At 50.7% G+C, this 27583-nt stretch overlaps 1 protein-coding gene across 3 annotated transcripts in view; it reads right to left on the bottom strand.

The window, feature by feature from the left end:
* PRKDC (protein kinase, DNA-activated, catalytic subunit) overlaps positions 1-27583 on the bottom strand; it is a 2754228-nt gene that overhangs the window by 387468 nt on the left and 2339177 nt on the right. For all 3 annotated transcript variants that reach the window (XM_085605657.1, XM_085605658.1, XM_085605659.1), the window contains one exon: positions 10519-10606. In XM_085605657.1, coding sequence (XP_085461783.1) covers positions 10519-10606 — 88 coding nt within the window. The remainder of the gene's footprint in view (positions 1-10518; positions 10607-27583) is intronic.

The raw sequence follows: 27583 nt of genomic DNA, 5'->3' as shown, positions 1-27583 counted from the left end.
CTACACCTAAGCAAGGGGTGATTACACAACCTTGCCCCAGCTGAGTGATCAGCCAGTTGTGTCATAATGGAAGGCCAGGCCAGGGGTGGCATAATACATGCTGCAGCCCCTGGTAGGTCTAGGGTACACCTATGCCCTGGGTACCTAAGGTACACTGTACAGGGGCCAATAAGGTGATCCTATCCAATTGGGTTATGCACCTAAAGTACATAGTATTAATTTAGAGAGAGAACAGCAGGGCTGTGGGTCTGATTAGCAGGCCCACAGCCACATCTAAGTCGAAAACCAGTAAAGCAAAAGCAAAAAGTGGGGGTGAACATAGAAAGCAGACCCTACTCTCCTACAAACGCTACCATCCAGTCTCCAGGGTCCAGGGCAGACAGGACCTGAGCCAGAGTAAGCATCTTGAACTTCACCTTCCGGAGGAAGCGATTGACGTCCCGGAGATCCAAGATGGGGCACAGGCCCCCCTTGTCCTTCTTGGGGGCCAGAAAGTTGTGGGAATAGCAACCACTCTCTACTTCCTGATCGGGAACGTACTCGATGGCCCCCTTGGCCAGGAGGGCCAGGAGGGCCGTGACGTCTTGACGGAGAAGAGCCAAATGATCCCCTGACTTGCCGTGGTACCGAGGTGGCATGGCTGGATGGGAAGACAGAAAAGGGAGCGAGTAACCTTGGCAGATTAGCTGCAGCACCCACTTGTTCGAAGTGATACCGTGCCAGTGGTGGAGCTGGTGACGGACCATGCCTCCAATCGGTGTGGGGTGCACCCTAAAGCTCGGATTAGGAAGGCTTGTAGGTGGAAGCAGCGGGAGCGGAGGTGGAGGTGGACTGCCCCGCCCGCTGGTTACCAGACCCGCCCCTGTGGAAGCCACGGCCTTGCTGAGGCAGGTTCTGCACAGGCTTTGCGGAGGAGCGCGACTGGGCGCCTTTACCCTGGCCACGAAAGGAACGAAACCCAGGTGTGGCAGGGCTCTTAGCGGAAAGACCCAAAGACTTAGCCGTGGCCCAGGAGTCATTAAAGCGCTCCAGAGCACTGTCCGCCTTGTCGCCAAAGAGGCGACTGCCATCAAATGGCATGTCCATGAGCGAGCTCTGGACATCAAGCGAGAACCCGGTAGACCGCAACCAGGCATGACGCCGCAATGCCACAGTCGTGGAAATCGCCCTGCCCAAGGAACCAGCCGTGTCCAGACCACACCTGATGGCAAACTTCGCTGCATCTTTGCCCTCCGCAATCGCTTAGGAAATGACAGCCTGGACCTCTTCAGAACACTGAGGCAGGACCTCTGCTACCGTATCCCACACGGCGTGGGAGTAATGGCCCAACAAGCAGGCTGTATTAACCGACTGCAACCCCAAGCTGACCGAGGACAGCAACCTCTTGCCATATTGGTCCAGCTTCTTAGAGTCCTTATCCGGCAGAGCCATGGGAAAGGCACTCTGCAACGTCGAGGCCTGAATGACCAGGCTCTCAGGCGTGGGGTGATTGGTCAAGAAGGCAGGGTCACCAGGTGCCGGGCGATGACGCCAAGCAACGTTCTTATCCACCGGTGCCCCGAGGCTGGCCGCAACCAAGTGCCCAAGAGGACCTCGGTAAGGGCCTCATTGAAAGGGAGAAGCGGCTCCGACAACGTAGACGACGCCTGGAGCACCTCCGTAAAGAGGTTGGTCTTAAGGTCCACCATAGGGAGGTCGAGATGGAGAGCCTCCGCAGCTCGACGCGGCACCATAGTGTAGGAAGCGCCCTCCTCCAAAGTAGGCGGAGGGGAGGCAAACCCCGGGTCATAGGACACATCAAGTTCACCCGCATCTTGAAGGTCATCCACCCAATCCTGCTCGGAGTCACACTACCGCGCAAGGGGATCCTCGGAGCCATCCCAGCACTCATCCGGCTCCGGGGTAGAAGCCGGCTGCGGCGGCAGGACCGGAGCAGGAGAGGGTGCCAGCGGTGCCGGGAGCGGCACCGGGAGCGTCGCCGGCTGGGGCCGACCCGGAACCACATCCCAATGAGGATCCCAGGTCGGAACTAAATGGTCCGAGAACCAGGGCAGGGGCGGGATAAAACGGCACCCAGTGCGGCGCCTGTGGCGGAGCCAGGGACGGCGCTGGGGCCGGAGCCAAGGGCAGCGCCGGGGCCAGAGCCAGCGATGCTGCACCTTGTGGCGCCGGAGCTGCGGGCGCTGGATCCAGTGGCTCTGGGGCCAGCGCCAGAGGCGGTGCCGCTGGGTCAACAGGATCTGGACACGGGACTGCGGGGCGCGCAGGCACGCCAGCGGAAGCCCGAGGCCTAAACAGGCAGTCCATGGCAGCAAGAAACTCTTGCATCTGTTCGGGAGTCGCCGACGGACCCGGGACTAGCGGGTAGGCCGTGGGACTCCCAGGCTCCGGAGGAGCTGCAGGGGCGGATCCCCTGTCCCCTTCCGGGGAGCGACGGGGGGACGTCGGAGAGCAAACACACTTCTTCGACTTCTTCTTATGGCGTCGCTTTCCGGAATCCGAAGGTGAAGACTTAGAATCCGAGGAGCGACGGCTCTGGTCTCGCGAGCGGTCCCGCGAATGGCCCCTAGACCTGGAGCGGTGGTGAGAGGAGTGCCCGGACCTCCAGCAACTTCCGGCGCCGCTCCCGCAAGGCTTTCGGGGCCATGGCGCGGCAGTCCCGACAATCCCGGGAGTCATGGTCGGTCTCCAGGCAGTAGAGGCAGACATCATGGGGGTCCGCCACCGACATATTACGGCGGCACGACCCACAAGACTTAAAGCCGGGCATCCCTACGTGCACCAGGAGACAAGAGAAGGGGACAAAAGTCTCAAAAAAGTGATCAAAAATTGACCGTGCTCAATCCGGATCTGCGCTTTCGGCGTGGAAAAAGAAAGAACTGACGTCAGCGCGCATGGGTGGCGCCTATGTAGCCTCCGTGACATCATCTCGGCGCGCACAACACCAGTGACGGGCACGGAACCGCACGGCACCGTCTACTGGCACGCAGGGGTACTGCTAAGCAGAAAACTTTCCGGATCCAGACTGACACCTGGGGAATATTCTAAGGTAAGAAATCTATCACTAACGTGTCTCTTTCAGATATTGTTCTACGTTGCAAGTCGGCAGTATCCAGCCCACAACAAATGGCGAACTACGCTGCATCTCGACCCTCTGCCACTGCACGGATGAGTACAGTCCGGGCCTCCTCCAGGCACTGTGGGAGCACTTGTCCAACCGTGTCCCAAACAGAGTGGGTTTAGAGGCCCAAGAGACATGCAGTTTTCACTGACCGCAGTCCTAAGCTGGCGGAAGAAAAAATCTTCTTCCCAAGATGATCCAGCTTCTTGGATTTCCTATCTGGGGGAGCAGTAGGGAAAGCGCCCTTAGAGGTCGAGGCTTGGACCAACAAGCTCTCAGGGGTAGGGTGTTGGGAGAGGAAAATGGGGGTCGCACTGGGCCGGGTGGTGGCGTCGGGCAATCATCCTATCCACATGTGCCCCTGTGCTGGGCTTGGACCAAGTGCCCAGAAGTATGTCGATGAGGGCCTCATTGAATGGCAGCAGAGGATCTGAGGAGGCCGCTGCCGGTTGAAGCACCTCAGTCAGGAGGTTAGTCCTGCCTGTCACCGTAGAAAGCTCAAGGCCCACGGCCTCAGCCGCCCTACGCAACAGCACCGCGTAAGAGGTTCCCTCCTCCGTGGCCACGGTAAGGGAAGAAAGCATACCAAGGTCTGGGGAGGTATCCAGACCACTGGCATCACCCAAATCCTCTCTCCAGTCTGGATCTTCTTGCTGGTCTGCCGGAGGGTCCACAGACCCCTCCCAGTCCTCCTCATCCTCTCCTGGCTGCCACTCAGGGCGAAAAGGAACGGTAGGATAGAACAGTGGTACAAAAGTACCGGTCGGCGCCGGTACCGGCGTCAGTCGATGCCGGTCCGGCTCAATGTTCGGCTGAAAAAGGAGGCCAGGGTCGACGCCGGCCGGGGACCCAACCAGCGTCGGAGGTGTTGTCAGTGTAATCAGCGCCGGAGGAGGTGCCGTGAGGTCAACCGGCGTCGATCCAGATCCAGTCCTGGATCCGTGGGGGCCCTGATACATCGGTGCGGGAGCCATCGGCATCGAAGGCCTAAAGCCCCCAGCCGAGTCCACTGGGCCTGTAGGCGCACCGGCTGAGTCGGGCTGCCCAAAGATGGAGTGGAGGGCCTCGTAAAAGAAACAAAGCTGGGCAGGGGATGATCCTGCTCCAGGGAAGGGAAGGAAGCTCAGAGCCGTCCCGGCAGTCTCCGCGGGCGGAGCCAAAGGACGACAACCTTCCGCGTCCCAGGTTGACCGACGGACAAGGAGAAGGTGAAGAGCAACAGTGTTTCTTCGCCTTTTTCTTGTGCTTCGACTTACATGAAGACTTCAATGAGGAGTGATTGTGGTGACTCCAAGACTGGTCCTGTGACCTCCCTCTCAACTGGGACCTCAAGCGGCATGGAGCTGACTGCCGGGCCTCCAGAAGCTTTCGGGACAGCTCCTGCAAAGACTTCGGGTTTATGACCCGATAGTCAGAGCAGGACTTCGGGTCAAGAAACTCTGTCACAAAACTCATGAAGCAGCCTCTTTAGCTAATCGTAGGCTGTTATGCTTAAGGTAATAGTTTGTTGTGTTGCTGCATGATTTTATGTCTTTATTTATTGATATTTTAACATGTGCCTTTTATTTCGCTACTGTGTTCATTTTTATGTCTTTATTTACTGATATTTATCATGTGCCTTTTATTTCAGGAGACACAAAATGGTGTTCATTTTAGCCTGCTTCATAAGGCTAGAACGAGGGAGGAAACATCTTTCCCATATTACTTTGCGCATGGGCGTGCTCGCGCTGACATCAGCGGCAACGCCCATGCATCCCTGCTCACTATTCCGGGGATTTCAGAGGGTGAAGTCCTATCGGCATTCTCTCGACTTCATTGACCTTCTGGAGTGATTGTGTTTGAGGGTCGCTGGCCTTCCGTCTCATCAGAGGTACACTCCGGTTTGTTTCCCTTTCTGGAGACCCGGAGTTTGATTTCTTTCTTTGTGTAGCTCTCCAGTCCCTGCATTTTCTACTGCGCTCCTCTGGCGCCCTACTGGGTTCAGAGGCTTTCTATTGCTAATTGAGTCTTCATTGCTTGGTGCAGCCCCCGATGGTAGACACGTAGGCCTCCTAGTTTGAGACTTCGTGTTAGGTGTGTTTTCGGTGTAATTTTACACTGTGTTGGCTATATGTAAGGTAGAGCGTTTCCATTGCTGCACATTTAGAGGTTCATTTCACATCATTATTAGCAACGGTGAAGTGAGAGACATGACTCTGTGTTAGCTGGCAAATAAGAGATGTTTTATAGACTGATTCTTTTTGATGATGTATAATGGTTGAGTGTTTTTGAGTGTATATTTGTGGAAAATTCTTTGGGCATTATATACCAATCTTTGACATCGCAGATTCAAGAAAAGACAAGAGGTAAAATTTAATTAAGATAATTTTTTTTATTTAAATGATTAAGATAAAGAGAGCATTCTAGCATTTTGGATTTCTTCCATTAGTAGGCTTCATTCTGACTGCTTATTAGCGAGAGACATTTAAGGAATCATTGTTACTGTATTATGTTATATAACCATTTTTCTTTGCAGAACTCCTTCCCAGCTGTTCCCTTCCCGCATTCCCTTTCCCCCCGCTTGATCACTTCAATCCTCTTTGATAGTCGTGCCTAGAGTTGAATGTATCGAGAGGTGGGTACTTGTATCGTCGCGTCCATACCCTGAGGAAGGAAGCTCAATTTGACATCCAGGCACCAAAGGCACACCAGGTGTGGATCCGTGAATGACATCAGCTTGTGACAAGAGTCACAAGGCTTGAAGCCAGTCAGCCGATGTGAAATCCCTGTGTACACCAGGAGTCGAACAACTCGAAAAGAAGTTGACAAAAGTAAAAAAACACTAGTTAAAAAATGACTAATGGTACTGCTTTCTCCGGATCTGCGCTGCCTGGTGCGGAAAAAGAAAGAACTGACACAAGCGCGCAGGGGCGGCGTCTAAGTAGATATCGCAACATCAATCCAGCGATCAAGACGCCAACGACGAACGCAGAGTCGACCGACACCACCTACCGACACGCATGGATACGGCCGAAATTTTTTTTCTCCGTATTCAGTCGGACGCCTGGGAGAAATTTTAAGGTAAGGAATCCATAACTAATAGTCTTTTTCAGATGAATGAGTTACTTAAATTTGCTAATGCTCTTTTTGGTGGATCCTCTATCACACCGCAGATACCCAACCTTTAGAGTATTACCAGGTACCAAACTGGATCTGGAGAACTTCAAAAACAGTGCTCTCACACACCAGCACATGGCGTTGCGCGGCTTAGTACCGCCCAAGACGTGATGGAGCAGAGCTGCATATAAGCACTACTTGGTAGCGATCTTTCAGGTGCATACTCTTATCTAACTCCAGATGCCTCACCTTCATATATTTCACAGGAGTCAGACAGGTCTGGAATCTTCTGCTGTAGCTCTCTGGTGCCGGTAGAGGGCATAGACTCCATTAAGACATCAGGCACGGGGTAGTGATGAGCCCATATAGCAACAGGCGTTAGCTAAACGCAGTGTTTTGCTGCGAGTTCCAAGGCATTACCAAGAATACGGAAAATGAAGCAGGGGTGCAATACAATACTAACTTGGCATCCTATTAGGAAAGGCAACAAGGTTCTCTAGTACAGGGAAAAGGGAGGGTCGGTGAGGAAGCTGCAGGTAGATACAGTATCCACCAGAAAGATAGTTACCAAAGGTAAGTAGCTTTTTCTTCCAATAGATACCGCTACCTGCGGATTCTTCACTATTGAACAGACTCTCAAGCAATACTCCCCTTGGTCGAAGGATAGACCTGGCAAAGTGATCATCTCTCCTCACTTCCAAATCCAAACAATAGTATTTGGCACAAGTATGGCAGTCAGACCACACTGTGCCTTGCTGTCTGGACTGAGCCTGGATTCCTTTAGATGGATCTTTCTTGGCTAGAGCATAGCACATCTTGATGCATAAAATGATTGAGCTGAAGTTTGACTCTGCAGAGCCTTTCCTTGTTTACAGGCAGTGTAGTTAAAGAACTGGTCGCCTAAGTGTAATTCTTTTGTGCGCCTGATGTAGATCCTCACTGCAAAATTCAGGTCGAACTCTTTGAAGGCTCTTTTCCTTTTTAGTGGGATGTGAACGAGAGAAAAAGAAGGAAGGGTGATGGATTGACCCAGATGGAGAGGAGACCCAAACTATGGAAGAAAAGCAGCTTTAGTTTACAAAACCAACTTGTCTGGGAAGAAACAAGTATACAGGAGTCAAACAGATAAAGTGATGGCAACTAGGAAAACTATTTTTAAGGCCACAAGCCGCAGTTGGTAACTGTGCACAGGCTCAAATGAAACACCTATAAGAAATATCAGAATCAAATTACAGTCTCACTGAGGCAGTAGAGAAGGGGTTGGTGGATACATGTTTGTCAAACCTTTCAGAAATCTCATAACCACAGGAAACGTAAAAAAGAAGGATTGATTTAGTAAACAGAAAAAACATTAGATAGCACCGAGAGTTACCCCTTGACTGTAGCCACTGCACAGCCTTGTTCTGTCCAAAACAGTGCAAACTGTAGTGCGTTAGCAAGGGATGCCATTGAAGGATTGTTAGACCTGGCATCGTTGACGTGGTTTCCCCTGACTTTTTGCCTTCTGACCTCCTGTTTTGCAGACTTCATTTTCCTTGGCTTTAGGATTCTGGGCACTTTACTACTGCTAGCCAGTACTAAAGTGCATATGATCTGTACTCTAAACATGGTAACAAAGGCTTATCAACAATTGGCATATTTAATTGACTTGTAAGTCCCTAGTAAAGAGCACTATATGTGACCAGGGCCTGCAAATTAAATGCTACTAGTGGGCCTGCAGCACTGATTGTGCTACCCACTTGAGTAGCCTTTAAACATGGCTCAGGCCAGCCACTGGAGAGCCTGAATGCACAGTTCTTTTTTTTATTTCAAGGTACTTTAGTAGATTTTATTAAAAAAAATACAAAAACCAAAGTTGCCATGATAAAGTAATGCAGAACACATGTTGGAAAATGCAGGTAAAGTGAATTGATCTCTAGTAAAAAAAAAATGCTTAACACAGTGTAAGGGAAAGAAGGCGAGAACAAAGCATAAAACAAAGCATAAGGTAAAACAAATCCCGAGAATCATTTAAAACATAAGAAAGAAAGAAGCAAGTTAAGATATTCCAATAGTAGCTATGACAATCCAGGAACTGAAAGTGGCAGCAAACCCATTTTCAGAGAGACAACAGTAGGGCGATGGGCAAGAGAGAGTTACATGGAACGTAATAACTGTGAGACCACTACATGATGTGTTGAGAGATTCATGGTGGTTTGGTATTGGCGAAATAGTAATCTAGTGTCTTCCACAAAGTTCTGGACTGTTGCCTCCAGGGAGTGGTTTGTTGAGCAATGTCATTGCCCCCCCTTAAGTGAGGGATCCAGTTCAACCAGGACCTGAAAGAGGTGGTGGTGGTGTTTTTACAGTTAGCAAGAACAGATTTACAGGCCACAGACAGTAATATGTCTACCAGGAGACTATCTTTATGTGTTGAGTTGTGGCTCAAGGAAGCCATGAATAAGTGAGAGAAAGTCCTGTTCCAGGTGGATCCCAAAGAGGGAACGTATAAAATCAAATATACAGTCCCAGAAGCGAGAAAGAGTTACAGTAAAAAAGGCAAGTGAGGGAGGGAGATCACCAATAACTTTATTACAGTTCTAACATGTTCGCTCTAAGAGACATCTTGTGAAGGCGAGAGGCAGTCAAGAATGTGCTATGTGGGTGCCAATATTTTGTTTGGGATAAAGACGAAGTCAATTTTTTAGAGACTAATAATTTCCAAATCAAGCTCCACTCAACTAAAGAGATAGACCTATTACTATCCCATTTCTTGAATATTTTTTAGATTAGGTGTGTAGTTTTAGGTTTTAACAGATGATAAAATATGGAAGATTGGTGGCTGGTTTTATTAAAGGAGAAATGATGGAGAGAAGGATCCATATTGGGACATTTAGTTTTAGATAGACTGACTTGGAGATTCGGAAAGCTTATAGAAGTCTATGTCTGATACATGATATTGTTGCTGTAGTTCTCTGAAGAAAAGAGGGGATTGCTGGGTACCTAGCAAAGCTGGTAAGGTGTTGATGTCATATTTGAAACATTTAGCAGACACATAAGGGCGTTAATGCACTCAAAGACAGATTGAATGTTACCCATAAGAACCCTCAGAAAATCATGGACATATTCGTAGACTTTTATAAATCTCTGTATGTGATGTTTTCACTATCATTGACCTCTTCTCTTAGCGGCAACCTTGAAACACAATCTGCGGAAAACTTTCAAGTCTGATACTTAATGCAATTTATTTTAAAATTCCTGCAACCGATAATGCCTCTTAGCAATGTGACAAGTTTCCAGATTCAGTCAGGCAACTGAAGGAGATTCATGAGGTGTGGAATTTGCAGGTAGAATATGCATCTGGATTTGTGTAATGTGTGCATACATGTGTCACATTCATTAAAATTACTGAACCCTCTGTGGTAATATTCGTATGATTTGGAATATTGTTCGCAGAACTAGGTCTACATGTATAAATATAAACATATACTAAAAACTGGTGAAAAATCTGTTTAAAGGACAGAGGTTCTCAAAAAAGTATCAACTTCTAGCTTATTAAAATTTCAATTGATAGTGCAAATTATTGCCCTGATGGCAATGTAATTATGAAAGAAAAAAATTAAATTAAACACAACATTGAAAGAATAAATGATCCCAGCAGTACAGTTAGTCAGTTTATGATTTGACTTCATTCCAGGCTTAATATGGTGAATAGCTACAGCTCAAATGAGAACAATAAACATGAAATTTACCCTCAGCAGCTCTAAAAATGTTTTTGCATACTAAAATACTTTTGTGAAATACACATTTAAAAAAAAAAAAAAATACATTTCCGTTTGTATTTATCCATATTTATTTTTTGCTGATTTTATCTGTATTTATCCATATTTATTTTAGGTTTTGTGAAAAAATGAAGTTGAAATCTGTGTATCTCTACATTTATTTAATCGGTTAATGTACACTCGTGTCTGAACATCTGCCAGGTTTGGATGATTTAACCACACTCAGATGATAAACTATACACTTGTAAGAAAACATGCCATTTTTAGACAAACTGCTGTTTAAGGCTTTTTACTTAAATTATTTTTTATTTACCCCCCTTTGCTTGTTTAATCCGCACAGCTATTGGCCTTGCAGTCATGGATGACAGAATTTAGAATCATTCAAAAACAACCAATTTCTGTTTTTATCCACATCTAGACGGGAACGTAAATAGTTTTCTCTCTGTATTTTCAGTAAAAACGGAAAACAGGGAGCCTTTGTTATTTTACATACAGAACTGCAAAGATATTCCAATTCAGTTTTCAGACTGTTCTCTGTACCTTAAAGAGCATCTCAGGATTAGAAAGCTGTTCCAATGCATGGATAAAATCTTCCACTACTCCTCCTTTATCCAGTTTATTCTTTATCCTGTGAAAAACATTTATAATCACATTACTTTCAGAACAAAATTCAAAGACTACTGTACTCTTCGCAAGCCACGGATTGCACATCTTTCACTTCCTTTACCAACCCAAGTCACATTGTCACATTGTAGCATGATTAAAAATTGTGGCTGAGGGACACAGAGGCATCCACTCATCAAAAGACAGGACCTGTAGCAGCATTGTTCTCAGCTAGACTTGATTTTGCAAGAACGGGTAATAAAGACAAAGGAGGGGGGGGGGGGGGAAGAGCTAGGATTGCAGTTAATGGAATGCAAAGGGAGAGGACATTATCCTTCAACTCACTGCAAACACACACAAACAAGCATTTGCAAAGCAATCTTTCTCACCTTTGGGACCTTATATGTATTTAGCTATGCAGCACATTAGCCTGGGTGCTGAAACATCTACTGTTCTTAAACATGAAGGGAAAGTAAGGACCGAACTGCATGACACGCCAGGTATGAGAACACATGGAGAGAAATATTGCCTTTCAGCTCGAAATGGTATAGTCCAAATCACTAAAAATACAAGATTTGAAAAAAATATTATTGTCTATGGGTGCTCGTGGATGACAATTTCTATGGACTGGAATCTAGAGAATGCTAAAGTGATTCTGGTATTTAACTGACCTCTGCTGGTTGTTTTCTATCAAGAAAGTTAAATAGAGGCAATTGCCAGAAAAATAAAAAACAGAAAGTCCCTAAGCAGAAAGCAATTCTAGTATTTTACTGATCTCTACTGGTCGTTTTCTATCAAGACAGTTAAATAGAGGCAGTTGAACAAGCAGAAAGCAATCCTGGTATTTTACTGACTTCTACTGGTAGTTTTCTATCCTGACAGTTAAATAGAGGCAGTTGAACAGAAAAAATAAATGTCCCTAAGCGGAAGCAGACAATTCCTAGGGCAGATCTCCAGAGCCCACAAAGTACATACATACATAAGTATATACGCACAAGTTACTACTTGTGTAACGATATATCTGTAAGAGACATTAGTTAATGATAGATTCCTTACCTTAGAAAATTCCCCAGGCGTCAGTCTGGATCTGGAAAGTTTTCTGCTTAGTAGTACCCCTGCGCGCCAGTAGGTGGCCCCATGCGGCTCCGCGCACGTCACTGGCGCCGTGCACGCCGGGACGACATCACGGAGGTTACTTAGGTGCCACCCATACGAGATGACGTCAGTTCTGTACACAACTTTTCATGCGAGAAACTGACCTACTAGTTACTTGTGCATCTGAAAGAGACACGTTAGTGATAGATTCCTTACCTTAGAATAGATACCCCAGCAATACCAACCCCGGTGGTGGGTCTGCGAACAAGATTACACCAGAAAGTCACGGAGCACCGAATGGCCAAAGAAGCCGTCTCTCCGGACCTGACTGTCAAGGCAGTAGTGCTTGATAAACGTGTGCAGCGAGGCCCACGTAGCTGCCTGACAAATATCCTGCAAGGGGACACCGCGTCCCAAGGCAGTAGTGGCTGCAGTTGCCCTGGTCAAATAGGCACGCAGACCAAAGGAGGCTCCTTCTTGGCCAAGGAGTAACATGCTTTGATACACAGAACGATCCACCGGGAGATTGTCCGTTTGTGCACCGCCCGATCTCTTTTGGCGCCCACGTAGCCAACAAAGAGCTGATCATCCACCCGGAACTGCTGTGTACGCTGCAGATGGAATGCAAGAGCACATTTAGGGTCCAGACGGTGGACCTGCTCCTCTTCCCGTGAAGGATGCGGAGGCGGAAAAAAGGTGGGCAAAGTGATGGTCTGCCCGATGTGGAAGGGCGTGACAACCTTTGGCAAGAAAGAAGGACGTGTCCTCAGAACCACCTTGTCCGGATGAACAGAAAGGAAAGGAGGTTTGGAAGAAAGAGCCTGGAGTTCACTCACTCTCCTGGCAGAGGTGATAGCTACCAGGAAAGTCGTCTTGAGAGTAAGAAGACTTAAGGGACAGTATGAAGGGGCTCAAAGGGAGCGCACATTAGAAAAGTCAAGACAAGATTCAAGTCCCACTGAGGCATTATGAAGGGCACAGGTGGGAACGTATGCGTAATGCCCTTAAGAAAACGGTTAACAACCGGGGACTTAAAAAGAGAAGGCTGATCAGGAAGCCGTAGGAAGGCAGAGATAGCCAAAAGATAACCTTTAAGAGTGCCCAGAGCAGAGCCCTGCTTGGCCAAAGAAAGAAGGAACAGGAGAACCTCAGAAAGAGGGGCAGAAAGGGGATCCACAGTCTTAGCTGTGCACCATGCCACAAATCTGTTCCACCTACAGGCATACACCGTTTCAGTGGAGGGACGTCTGCCTGCCAAGATGACATCACAGACTTCGGGAGGAAGATCGAAAGGTGTCAACTGTCGCCGCTCAATCTGCAAGTATGAAGGTGGAGGCTGGACAGGTTCGGGTGGAGGACCGTCCCCTGCTGCTGCGACAGAAGATCCTCCCGAAGGGGCAGACGGATCGGGGGATCGATGCTCATACTGAGTAGCCCGGGATACCATACTCTTCGAGCCCAGTCCAGAGCCACAAGAATAACTTGGGCCCGGTTGCGCCTGATCTTCTTCAGCATTCTGGGCAGAAGTGGTATAGGAGGAAAGGCGTACAACCGATAGCAACTCCACTCGAGACGAAAAGCGTCTCCCAGCGAGTGCCGCCTTGGAAATTCCAACCCACAGAACTGATGACATTGCGTGTTCTCTTCGGTGGCGAACAGATCTAACCAAGGCTCTCCCCATCGCAGAAAGAGACTTTGCGCCCCGTCCAAGTTCAGACGCCACTCGTGATCAACCATGCACCGGCGGCTGAGTTTGTCCACCCTGGCGTTCAGAGAACCTGCCAGGTGTTGAACCACCAAGGTAATGCCTTGATGTGCCAGCCAAGTCCAGAGGCGCAGAGCCTCCTGACAAAAGGTCCACGACCCCACCCCGTTTGTTGCAATACCACATGGCGGTGGTGTTGTCCGTGAACACCTGCACTACACTTCCCCGGTGTGAGAAGTTGGCCTGATGTATGATGTCACTAGTTCTAGTGTACACCTTATATCAGTCCAAATACCCTTATGGTGATTGGTTGTAAAGTCAACCTTATAGACCAGCTATCCTAGTGGTAGCATGGACAAGAGCAGTCTTAGGCTAAACTCTGAATGGCATGTGAAGCCAGCTGTGATACCATATATAATCCCTTGAATACCAAATGAAAGGACACCACAACAGATATATATATAAAATAAAGTGTATTTATTCTAGTCAAACCCTCAGCACTCTTTATGAGATTAGAGGTAAGTACAACACAGTCTTATTTAAGCATACATTAAGTCACACAGGTAAGTAATACAGTTAGGCCCTAGGGGCCACGCAAACCATATACTAAGTAAGTGGTATAAGAACCACTGTCACGGAAATAGAATAGGCCTTGGCCTAGGGAATCGCTGGGGCTACACTACACTAGCGTTAGTTAGGAAGTGGGAGGCCCACGGGATTCGTGTGCAGAGTGGAAACACTCACGCGTAATGCGTAAAAGTCAATAGCAATAGTACAGTTTAGAAAACGGTAGATTTAGGACACTTCCGGAGTAGCTAGGAAGTTGAGACTTGAAAACTAGACACTAGGATAGTCACTATCCTGATGAGCACCGGAGTACCCAAGTTACCTAGCCCACAGGCTGCGGGTGCATAGGGGTGAAGATGCGTCGTTTTCGTCGTCGACTCCTATGGATGCCTGAAGAAAGATGCTGACAGGCAGTCAGTGAAGAGTGTCCGGTGGATCCCAAGGCTGGGATCAAGAAGAGAGGAAACCTGCAAGCAGAAGGGACAGAGTCAAGGTCACTAGCCAGTGACCACGTGGAACCAGGAAGGAACCAGGCGATGTCGTGAAGATTACAGGTGAAGGTGAAGCTTGTCGCTGCAGCCAGGAGGACCAGGAAGCGTCGAGGACGACCAGGACCAGGAGGCGAGCTGTCCCACGAAGGCTCTTGCTGTCGGCGGCGTCGAAGTTGGACTAGGACTCACCAAGCCTTGGCAAGCGGAACCCACGAAGAACGGAGGACTTGCTTCTGGTGCAGACCAGGAAGGTCTGGGGTGCTTCTTCTTTGCAGAGAAGCGGGAGCCAGTCTGGAGGAGCCAAACCAGCGCAGAAGATTTCAGGGTGCGTCGTCACAAAGGCCACTAGCCAGCGGGCAAGCAACCGGACAGACGCGGCAAGCAGGAAAATGCAGAAGGGCCCCACGCAGGACTCGTGGAGTGTGGGGGGGCTGATCTTCGGTGCAGATGGTGCTTGGGGTTGGGGCTTCTCAATCCCCGGTGCACAACTTCGAGGGTACCTCAGAAGCTGCGCTTTAAGTTACTAGCCACTTTTCCCAGGTAGCCGGTCCCACGTCGCTCGTCGCCTCCACGGATCTCAGCTTTGCTGTCGATGTGGATCAGGGTCGGAGAAGTCTGGAAGTCAAGGCTCTGGTCGGGCTCTGCAGTCGGTTCCTCGTAGAACGTGGGCAAAGCAAAGGGTAGTCTCTTGATGGTGCCTGTTTGCACAGGGTAGCCACTCCTTGGCTACAAGGGAGATTCTTCAGTCTTCTTCTTTCGTCGAATGTCGAAGGTCCAGAGTTTCTGTTCAAGTTTGCAGGTTCAGGATAATCTAAAGTCTTGAGGCCCAACTCCCACTCTTATACTAATCTGGGGGGCTGGGATACCTGCTAGGTCACGCCTTATGGGTGGGACCTGGGAGGGGGTGGTTACACCCACTTCCCTTTGTCCAGTTTCGCGCCAGAGCTGGGGCTGGAGTGCCCCAGCGCCGGTTTGAACTGGACAATGCAAGGAACACCTTGTGTGCCCCAGGCATGTCTCATTCCTTTCAGCCCACCCTGCCCCAATACACTAAAGGCTGTCTGGGGAGGTGTTAGCACCTCCCCAAGCAGGAAACCTATTGTCCAGGCCTCCCTGGCTGGGATCACTCCCAGCTGCAGGAGGTCAGACTTGTGTCGTGGCAGCAGCATCCATTTTGTGATGCTGAGGCTTTGGTCAGAGGCTAACAGTTGAAGTATGATTTTAACATGTCTTTCCCTCTAGAAGGGGGGAATAATATTCTCATGTCCAGAAATGGCATGGGGGTATTATTCCACAGTGTTAGACACCTTACACGACATGTTTCGATAAAGCCAAACCATAGTTACCATAACCGTCTAAGATTATAAGGCACTTTAAGAGTATATGGTAGGCTATATCATAGAACAGCTATAAGGACTTAGTTCCGAAAGCTGCAGACAGGCTCAGCTCATGCTAGAGCACCATCTCACATGTTACCAAGCACTCTGCCTCCAGGACTGTTAAGGCCTGCCATAGGAGTGACTGATAGGTACACATGTGTCTATATGTAAGTTAGGTATAGGAATACTACACCTAAGCAAGGGGTGATTACACGACCTTGCCCCAGCTGAGTGATCAGCCAGTTGTGTCAAAATGGAAGGCCAGGCCAGGGGTGGCATAATACATGCTGCAGCCCCTGGTAGGCCTAGGGTACACCTATGCCCTGGGTACCTAGGGTACACTGTACAGGGGCCAATAAGGTGATCCTACCCAAATGGGTTATGCACCTAAAGTACACAGTATTAATTTAGAGAGAGAACAGCAGGGCTGTGGGTCTGATTAGCAGGCCCACAGCCACATCTAAGTCGAAAACCAGTAAAGCAAAAGCAAAAAGTGGGGGTGAACATAGAAAGCAGACCCTACTCTCCTACATCCGGACAGATGGAAGGAATGCCTTCAGTGCAAGCCGGATCACCCGCAGCTCCAGATGGTTGATATGGAGCCGGGACTCTGCCGGAGACCAGAGGCGTCTGATCTCCGCCTCTCCCATGTGGCCTCCCCAGCCCAGGAGTGACGCATCCGTCACTACTGTGTGCTTCGGTTGGGGAAGGGAGAGGGATCTGCCATTGACCCAATCGCGATTCGTGAGCCACCACTGCAATTGCCGTGCAGTGCCCTCCGAGATCTGGACATGATCGGACAGGTTGCCCTGATGCTGCGCCCACTGGAACTTCAGAACCCACTGCAGAGCCCGCATATGCCATCTGGCATGCGGCACCAGCAGGAGGCCATCAGGCCCAGAAGCCGGAGGGACATCCTGACTGAAACTCGGGATAGAGGCTGAAAGAGCGGAACCATAGCCTGAATGTCCCGGACTCGCTGTTCGGGAAGATAAACCCGAAACAGCGCCGAATCCAGAACTGCTCCGATGAAAGGGAGCTTCTGAGAGGGTCTCAGGTGCGACTTCGGCACATTGATGGAGATGCAGGAGGTCGTCCATAGTCTGAAGGTGGGAGACAACTGCCTGGGGCGAACCCGCCTTCAACAGCCAGTCATCGAGGTAGGGGAAGACTGACAGCCCTGACCTGCGCAGATGAGCTGCGACCACTGGCATTACCTTCGTGAACACCCGGGAGCGCTGGTAAGGCCGAAAGGGAGCACGGCAAACTGAAAATGCTCCTGGCCTACCGTGAACCGCAGGTAACGCCGGTGGGCCGGCAGGACGGGAATGTGAAAATAAGCGTCCTGCAAATCAAACGCTACCATCCAGTCTCTAGGGTCCAGGGCAGACAGGACCTGAGGTAGAGTCAGCATCTTGAACTTCTCCTTCTGGAGGAAGCGATTGACCCGGAGGTCCAAGATGGGGCGCAGGCCCCCTTGTCCTTCTTGGGGACCAGGAAGTAGTGGGAATAGCAGCCACTCCCTACTTCCTGAACGGGAACGTACTCAATGGCCCCCTTGGCCAGGAGGGCCGTGACTTCCTGACGGAGAAGAGCTAAATGATCCCCCGACATGCGGTGGTACCGAGGTGGCATGGCTGGAGGGGAGGACAGAAACCGGAGCGAGTAACCTTGGCAAATTATCTGCAACACCCACTTGTCCGACGTAATCTCGCGCCAGTGGTGGAGGTGGAGGTGAACCCTGCCACCCACTGGCGTGGGGTGTCCCCTGAAGCTGGGATTAAGAAGGTTTCGAGGCGGAAGCGGCGGTGGTGGAAGTGGACTGCCCCGCACGCTGGTTACCAGACCCGCCCCTGCGGAACCACATCTGCGGCCTCGCTGAAGCTGGTTATGCACAGGCTTGCTGGAAGAGCATGCCTGGCCACTCCTGCCCTGGCCACGAAAGGAACGAAACCCCGTTGTGGCAGGATTTTTCAAGGAAAGACCCAAAGACTTGGCCGTGGCACGAGAGTCTTTAAAGCGCTCCAGGGCATTGTCAGCCTTATCACCAAAGAGGCGGGAGCCATCAAAGGGCATGTCCATGAGCGAGCTCTGGACATCGGATGAGAAGCCAGTGGAACGCAACCAGGCATGGCGCCGCAACGCCACGTGGAAATTGCCCTGCCCAACGAATCAGCGGTGTCCAAACCACACCTGATGGCAAACTTCGCCGCATCCTTGCCCTCCGCAATGGCTTGGGAAAGGACAGCCTGGACCTCCTCAGAGCACTGAGGCAGAACCTCCGCCACCGAATCCCACACTGCGTGGGAGTAACGGCCCAATAAACAGGCGGTATTAACCGATCTCAACCCCAAACTGGCTGAGGAGAACAACCTCTTGCCATATTGGTCCAGGCTCTCAGGCGTGGGGTGAGTGGTCAAGAACGCGGGATCACCAGGCGCCAGGCGATGACGCCAAGCGACGTTCTTATCCACCGGCGCCCCCGAGGCCGGCCGCCACCAAGTACCCAAGAGGAATTCGGTAAGGTCCTCATTGAAAGGTGAGGAGCGGCTCCAATGACGTAGACGCCGTCTGGAGCACCTCTGTAAGGAGGTTGGTCTTAAGGGCCACCATAGGGAGGTCGAGGTGGAAAGCCTCCGCGGCTCGACGCAGCACCATAATGTAGGAAGCGCCCTCCTCCATTGGAGGCGGAGGCGAGGCCAATCCCGGGTCAGAAGACACATCAAGTTTACCCACGTCTTGAAGGTCATCCACCCAATCCTGCTCGGAGTCACACTGTCATGCAAGGGGTTCCTCGGATCCGTCCCAGTCCTCATCCGGCTCCGGGGTAGAAGGAGCCGGTGGTGGCGGCATGACAAGAACCGGAGAGGGACCCAGCGGCACCAGGAACGGCGGCGCCCGGGGCCGAACTGGAGCCCCATCCCAATGAGAATCCCAGGTCGGAACGAAATGGTCCAAGAACTGAGGCAGGGGCGGGATAAACTGCACCCAGTGTGGCACCCAGTATGGCGCCTGTGGAGGAGCCAAGGGCGTCGCCGGGGCCAATGGCGTTGCACCTTGTGGCGCTGGGGCCGGAGCCACGGGCGCTGGATCCAGTGGCTCCGGTACTGGCGCCGGAGGCGGTGCTGCCGGGTCAACAGGATCTGAACACGGGGCCGCGGGGCCCGCAGGCGCACCTGCGGGAGCCAGAGGCCTAAACAGGCGGTCCAAGGCAGCAAGAAACTCTTGCCGCTGTTCGGGAGTCGCCGACGGACCCGGGTAGAGCGGGTAGGCCGCGGGACTCCCAGGCTCCAGAGGAGCCGCAGGGGCGGAGCTCCTGCCCCCCACGTCCGCCTCAGAGGAGCGACGGGGGGGACGGACGTTGGAGAGCGAACACACTTCTGCGACTTCTTCGTATGGCGTCGCTTACCGGAATCTGAAGGTGAAGACTTAGAGTCCGAGGAGCGACGACTGCGGTCCCGCGAGCGGTCCCGCGATTGGGACCTGGAGCGGCAGCAAGAGGAGTGCCGGACCTCCAGCAACTTCTGGCGCCGCTCCCGCAATGCCTTCGGGGCCATGGCACAGCAGTCCGAACAATCCCGGGAGTCGTGGTCGGTCTCCAGGCAGAAGAGGCAGACATCATGGGGGACCGCCACCGACATATTACGGTGGCACGACCCGCAAGTCTTAAAGACGGGCATCCCTACGTGCACCAGGAGACAAGTGAAGAAGACAAAAAGTCTCAAAAAGTGGTCAAAAAATTGACCGAGGTACGTGCTCAATCCGGATCTGCGGTTTCGGCGCGGAAAAAGAAAGAACGGACGTCAGCGCGCATGGGTGGCGCCTAAGTAGCCTCCGTGACGTCGTCCCGGCGTGCACGACGCCAGTGACGGGCGTGGCGCCGCAGGGCACCACCTACTGGCGCACAGGGGTACTGCTAAGCAGAAAACTTTCCGGATCCAGACTGACGCCTGGGGAATATTCTAAGGTAAGGAATTTATCACTAACGTGTCTCTTTCAGATTAAGGTATATACACGAGGTCTCGAATGCTCGACTTAAAAAGGGTAGGAAAACTGATTGAGTAGAAGGGTGGAAGCGTGGATGAAGAGACAGGCAAGAATCAACATTGCATAAATGAAGCCAAGAAGTGTGGTAAAAGTGGAGGAAGAGGCGAGTGGAATAGAGGAGATATGGGGAAAAATGCAATGAGGGGAGAAGGGATTAAAAATAGCAGTGGAGAAAAGGGGAAAGGAGGGTAAAAGAAGGAAAACAATGGAGACAAATGAATGGAATTTGTACAAAGGGAAATGTGCAAACTGGTGGGGGGGGGGGGGAGAAAGTAAAATAGATGAGAGGTGACAAATTAATATTTGTTAAATGTGGATGGCAAAGGAAATCAGATGCATAGAGCAGAGATGGAGGAAGGGAAGTACTGAGGTCCACTAGATGAAAGAGGGAGGCCTTCTTGGTGAAGCTGGGGAGCGAGGTATCCCAACTTCTGCACACAGCAGCTCTACTGCTGTGTGCTGGGGTTACATTTTAGAGCTTCTACTGGGGCACACTGGTTAGTTAGTGACCACCATTTAGCAATTTCCAAGATATACATATCTCAGCTATCGAGTGAATATAATGGTCAAAACATTGCAAAAAAAATAAATCACGAGCCCTAGCAAATGATTGTATTACAAATTCCACAAAGCCTTTCTTTTTTTTTTTTTTTTTTTTTTTATAAACCTTTATTGGTACATAAAGCAGTTACAAACCCGGGCCTGAAACCATCACAGTCGGCCAGTAGTACAGAGTCGATCAAAGCAAATCAGTCAATCCACAAGAGTACAACAACCCGCCTCCCAAATGCCCCGTCGTAACTCAGGATAGTATCGGTACCATATCGGCACCAGGATGAAAGAGGTTTCTTTTAGAGTTTTAAGAAGGAACAGGATCTAATGCCGCACAATCCAATAATACAAAGGACAGGGGTTACCACAGCTCAGGATATTCACAGGCGGGACTACTATAGGCAGGACGTTGGCGGTGACGCACCTTAAACAGGATAGACAATGAGCTATACAATTCGCCCACCAATACAGATTCATGCCCGCTGCAATATAAAAACGTTAAAGAAACATCCACCCCTGTAATCTGTAATACCAGGACGTATAGAGAGGAACCTGTGAGACAGTTCCCAAAAGAAATAAAAACGAAAGAGGAGAAGTAAGAGAAAGCCAAGAGAGACAAAGAATAAGAAAGAGGCCCTAGGAACATAAAAGGAAAGAACAGTAGTACCCCTCCCCCCTAACCCCCCACCCTGCACCTCTGCCAATGGCTACGGCCTCCCCCTTAACAGCGTGCCTGTCGCCCGGTGTACGGAACCCGAAATATAGAAGAAAGGAGAAATATAAAAGAAGGAAATATAAAAGAGAAAGATATATTGGGGGGTTCACCAGTACAGGCCCCCGGCCCCTCCGCGTAACATACAGGTATATCCGTTCCGCTGCAGGACAGCCGAGGAACCCATCGACTCAGAATAGCAGTCGCCCCGCCAGCCCCCCCAGTTACCCCCCTGTCAGCATCTGAGGGAAACAATCACTATTTCGTAACCCAGCCCCACCCGGCCATTATCAGAAACATGTCCCAGTCCACACAAAACGTAGCCAACAAAGCACCAAGAGTACAATAGACAAGGATATCCAAAGAAGAGTAGGAGTTCTTCCAATACGCCAGGACACGACACATTTCACAGCCGTTCACAGCCCACAACCGCCTCCCACGCAGCAAGACATAGTCCGGTTCAGGAAGAGTAGGCAGTTCAATTTAAATGGGTTGCGCGACGATGTCTGCCACAAGGGAGAGGGCAATAAAGGAGTCCCCACAGTCTCACATCCGATGGAATCCCCGAACACTCCATTAGTCCATGGACCAAGTTCCATTCCGACGATGCCCTTTGTAGCGATAAAGTAGACTCCAGTCACCAACGTCCACTCATCAGCAACGTATAGGGTCCCGTAGAGATACCCATCCGGGACATACCACAGATCGTAGAGGGAGTCACCAGGCAAAGGCACACAGTGAAAATACCGCATCAGGCTCTCTCATACTTCCACTTATGCCGGGGACTAATCGCCATGCGAACCAAACCCACTCGCTGTGCTTCCAAAACACGGGAAGGGGCTTCCGAACTCCACACTCCTTTTGAAATGCGCATCGCCATCGACTCGGGCGGGCAGGGTTCCATGAGGGTATCACTACCAAATGGGGCGCACAGCATTAAAGCCACCAGAGTTCACACTAGAGCCTCCATCATTTGTGCCATCCGGACGTCTCCCCGGTGGCACCCGTTGTGATAGCCATCGCAACTGCCCCCCAGAGGTCTCATCTGCGCCACCCAGTGTGTCCGAACGACTCCAAATCGCCATGCAGCAATCGGCCCCGATCCGCCGAATCGCGCGATACAGGCAGCAGCTAGCGGGTCGTACCAATCTCCAGCAGAGAGACACAGAGCAGCGTCACACGTCCACATTTAGCGAGGCAGCGTTCGGGTGGGTGGGGGGGGGGGGGGGCCCCGTCCGGCATGAGGGGACGGCACTCAGCAATGGGCGCTAGGATGTTGTTCAGGGCGGGTTCGAGCGCCCCCGCGGGTGACCGTGTTTTCCCGGCCGTTGTTGTTCCACTCACCACCGGCTACAGTATCACGTGAGGTCCCGGCTCCGGGACCCGCGTAGGCCACACCGACCGGGAAGCATATCTTCATCCCTGAAGCTCGGAGAGCCACCGGAGCGACTCTCGGTGAAATCGGTCCTTCTCCGACATCCAGGAGAGTGTCGGCAGAGCTGCCCCGACAGCTAGGTCCAGCAGCAAAAAGAGAGAGTCGACGGAGCCGGGAGCCCGGGCGGGAATCTTGGCCGCCGGCCTGGCTCCGCCCCACAAAGCCTTTCTTTATTGCCAAGTAAAAGCAACGAATCCAAGAGCTCAAAAGTGAAACGAAATTAATGTTGCAACTTGTTTTCTTCTTTCTTACCAGATTTGATTTCTAATTCATCTTTCTGGTCAGTTATTCCTCTGGGCCCTAAATAAGTAAACACGGAGCAGCCTAGCCTTCCAGCCTCCACACATAAAGCAAAACGTCCTGTGTGGAAGAGCCTGTTTTGCAAATGAACAAAGAGACAGAGCACTTGAATGTGAGAAGTTGGCCTGATGTATGATGTCACTAGTTCTAGTGTACACCTTATATCAGTCCAAACAACCCTTATGGTGATTGGTTGTAAAGTCAACCTTATAGACCAGCTATCCTAGTGGTAGCATGGACAAGAGCAGTCTTAGGCTAAACTCTGAATGGCATGTGAAGCCAGCTGTGATACCATATATAATCCCTTGAATACCAAATGAAAGGACACCACAACAGATATATATATATAAAATAAAGTGTATTTATTCTAGTCAAACCCTCAGCACTCTTTATGAGATTAGAGGTAAGTACAACACAGTCTTATTTATGCATACATTAAGTCACACAGGTAAGGAATACAGTTAGGCCCTAGGGGCCACGCAAACCATATACTAAGTAAGTGGTATAAGGACCACTGTCACGGAAATAGGATAGGCCTAGGCCTAGGGAATCGCTGGGGCTACACTATACTACCAAAGGTTAGGAAGTGGGAGGCCCACGGGATTCAGGTGCAGAGTGGAAACACTCACGCGTAATGCGTAAAAGTCACTAGCAATAGTACAGTTTAGAAATAGATAGATTTAGGACACTTCCGGAGTAGCTAGGTAGTCGAAACTGGAAAACTAGACACTAGGATAGTCACTATCCTGATGGGCACCGGAGTACCCAAGTTACCTAGCCCACAGGCTGCGGGTGCATAGGGGTGAAGTTGCGTCGGGTTTCGTCGTCGACTCCTATAGATGCCTGAAGAAAGATGCTGACAGGCAGTCAGTGAAGAGTGTCCGGTGGATCCCAAGGCTGGGATCAGGAAGGAAGGATACCTGCAAGCAGAGGGGACAGAGTCCAGTGACCACGTGGAACCAGGAAGGAACCAGGCGATGTCGTGAAGATTGCAGGTGAAGGTGAAGCTTGTCGCTGCAGCCACGAGGACCAGGGAACGTCGAGGACGACCAGGACCAGGAGGCGAGCTGTCCCACGAAGGCTCTTGCTGTCGGCGGCGTCAAAGTTGGACTAGGACTCACCAAGCCTTGGCAAGCGGAACCCACGAAGAACGGAGGACTTGCTTCTGGTGCAGACCAGGAAGGTCTGGGGTGCTTCTTCTTTGCAGAGAAGCGGGAGCCAGTCTGGAGGAGCCAAACCAGCGCAGAAGATTTCAGGATGCGTCGTCACAAAGGCCACTAGCCAGCGGGCAAGCAACCGGACAGACGCGGCAAGCAGGAAAATGCAGAAGGGCCCCACGCAGGACTCGTGGAGTGTGGGGGGCTGGTCTTCGGTGCAGATGGTGCTTGGGGGTGGGGCTTCTCAATCCCCGGTGCACAACTTCGAGGGTGCCTCAGAAGCTGCGCTTGAAGATACTAGCCATTTTTCCCAGGTAGCCGGTCCCACGTCTCTCGTCGCCTCCACGGATCTCAGCTCTGCTGTGGATGTGGATCAGGGTCGGAGAAGTCTGGAAGTCAAGGCTCTGGTCAGGCTCTGCAGTCGGTCCCTCGTAGAACTTTAGCAAAGCAAAGGGTAGTCTCTTGATGGTGCCTGTTTGCACAGGGTAGCCACTCCTTGGCCACAAGGGAGATTCTTCAGTCTTCTTCTTTCGTCGAATGTCGAAGGTCCAGAGTTTCTGTTCAAGTTTGCAGGTTCAGGATAATCTAAAGTCTTGAGGCCCAACTCCCACTCTTATACTAATCTGGGGGGCTGGGATACCTGCTAGGTCACGCCTTATGGGTGGGACCTGGGAGGGGGTGGTTACACCCACTTCCCTTTGTCCAGTTTCGCGCCAGAGCTGGGGCTGGAGTGCCCCAGCGCCGGTTTGAACTGGACTATGCAAGGAACACCTTGTGTGCCCCAGGCATGTCTCATTCCTTTCAGCCCACCCTGCCCCAATACACTAAAGGCTGTCTGGGGAGGTGCTAGCACCTCCCCAAGCAGGAAACCTATTGTCCAGGCCTCCCTGGCTGGGATCACTCCCAGCAGCAGGAGGTCAGACTTGTGTCGTGGCAGCAGCATCCATTTTGTGATGCTGAGGCTTTGGTCAGAGGCCAACAGTGAAGTATGATTTTAACATGTCTTTCCCTCTAGGAGGGGGGGAATAATATCCTCATGCCCAGAAATGGTATGGGGGTATTATTCCACAGTGTTAGACACCTTACACAACATGTTTCGATAAAGCCAAACCATAGTTACCATAACCGTTTAAGATTATAAGGCATTTTAAGAATATATGGTAGGCTATATCATAGAACAGCTATAAGGACATGGTTCCGAAAGCTGCAGACAGGCTCAGCTCATGCTAGAGCACCATCTCACATGAGACCAAGCACTCTGCCTCCAGGATTGTTAAGGCCTGCCATAGGAGTGACTGATAGGTACACATGTGTCTATATGTAAGTTAGGTATAGGAATACTACACCTAAGCAAGGGGTGATTACACGACCTTGCCCCAGCTGAGTGATCAGCCAGTTGTGTCAAAATGGAAGGCCAGGCCAGGGGTAGCATAATACATGCTGCAGCCCCTGGTAGGCCTAGGGTACACCTATGCCCTGGGTACCTAGGTTACACTGTACAGGGGCCAATAAGGTGATCCTATCCAAATGGGTTATGCACCTAAAGTACATAGTATCAATTTAGAGAGAGAACAGCAGGGCTGTGGGTCTGATTAGCAGGCCCACAGCCACATCTAAGTCGAAAACCAGAAAAGCAAAAGCAAAAAGTGGGGGTGAACATAGAAAGCAGACCCTACTCTCCTACATTGAAGAGCTGCTGAAGCGCACTTGGAGATGCCGACTCCAGGCATCTTTAAATAACAAGCATTTGCAATGCAATCTGTCTCGCCTTTGGGACGTTATATGTATTTAGCTATGCAACACATTAGCCTGGGTACTGAATCATCTACTGTTCTTTAACATGGAGGGAAAGTAAGCACCAAACTGCGTGACATGCCAGGTATGGGAACACATGGAGAGAAATATTGTCTTTCAGCGGGAAATGGTATAGTCCAAAGCTCTGTTTTTAATTTGAAATCAGAGTCTTCGGTGGTCATATCACTGAAAGAACAAGTTACTTACCTTCGGTAACGATGTATCTGTAAGAAACATTAGTTAGTTAGATTCCTCACCTTAGAATATCCCCAGGCGTCAGACTGGATCCGGAAGTTTTTCGTCAGCAATACCCCTTGCGCGTCGCTAGGCGTCGTCTGCGGCTCCGCGTCCGTCGTCGGCGTCGTGCGCCGGAATAACGTCGGAGTACTTAGACGCCGCCCTCGCGCGCTGACGTCAAATCTTGTACATAGCTTTCCGCGCCAGGACCGCAGATCCATGCAAAAGACCGACACTGGTGCCAAAAATAAAATCTAGGGGCCTGAAAAGGATAACCTTAACCCTAGATGTCAGTTCGCAGAACGGGGAGGATGGGTGGGTCGGTGAGGAATCTAACTAACTAATGTTTCTTACAGATACATCGTTACCGAAGGTAAGTAACTTGTTCATCTGAAAGAAACACGTTAGTTAGATTCCTCACCTTAGAATAGATACCCAAGAAATACCATCCCCGGTGGTGGGTCTGCGAACCAAGATCACACCAGAAAGTCCTGGAGGACAGAACGGCCAAAGAAGCCATCCCTCCGGACTTGGCTGTCAAGGCAATAATGCCTGGCAAACGTGTGTAGCGAAGCCCACGTCGCCGCCTGACAGATGTCCTGCAAAGGGACACCCCGTCCCAAAGCAGTAGTAGCTGCTGTGGCCCGAGTAGAATGGGCGCGCAGCCCAGCAGGAGGGTCCTTTTTTGCCAAGGAATAACAAATTTTGATGCACAAAACGACCCACCGAGAGATGGTCCGCTTATGCACAGCTTTCCCCTTCTTAGCACCCACGTATCCAACAAAAACTTGGTCGTCCACCCGGAGCTGCTTTGTGCGGTCCAAATAAAAGGAGAGCGCACGTTTTGGGTCCAGGCGGTGGAGCCTCTCTTCCTCTTTGGAAGGATGCGGAGGCGGAAAGAAGGTGGGCAAGGTGACAGACTGCCCAAGATGAAATGGAGTCACCACTTTCGGAAGAAAGGAGGGACGAGGCCGAAGGAATACCTTGTCTGGATGAACAGAGAGAAAGGGAGGCTTTGAAGAGAAAGCCTGGAGCTCACTCACCCGTCTAGCCGAGGTGATGGCTACCAGAAAAGCAGTCTTAAGCGTCAGCAGACGAAGAGGACAATTATGAAGAGGCTCAAAGGGAGCACACATTAGAAATGTGAGAACAAGATTCAAGTCCCACTGAGGCATTACAAAAGGGACAGGAGGGAACGTGTGAGTAATGCCTTTTAGAAAGCGTGTAACAACAGGGGACTTGAAAAGAGAAGGCTGATCAGGAAGCCGCAAGAAGGCAGAGATGGCAGCAAGATAACCTTTCAGGGTGCCCAGGGCAGAGCCCTGCCTGGCCAAAGAAAGAAGAAAGAGGAAAACCTCAGAAAGAGGGGCGGAAAGGGGATCCACAGCCTTTGCTGTGCACCATGCCACAAATTTGTTCCACCGGCAGGCGTATACCGTCTTTGTGAAGGGACGCCTGGCTGCCAGAATGATATCACAGACTTCAGGAGGCAAGTCAAATGGCATCAACTGCCGCCGCTCAATCTCCACGC

The sequence above is a fragment of the Triturus cristatus genome, chromosome 5_1 (genome assembly GCF_964204655.1).
Source record: "Triturus cristatus chromosome 5_1, aTriCri1.1, whole genome shotgun sequence".
In the NCBI taxonomy this organism is placed as follows: Eukaryota; Metazoa; Chordata; class Amphibia; order Caudata; family Salamandridae; genus Triturus; species Triturus cristatus.
This window is presented reverse-complemented; position numbering and strand designations above follow the sequence as displayed.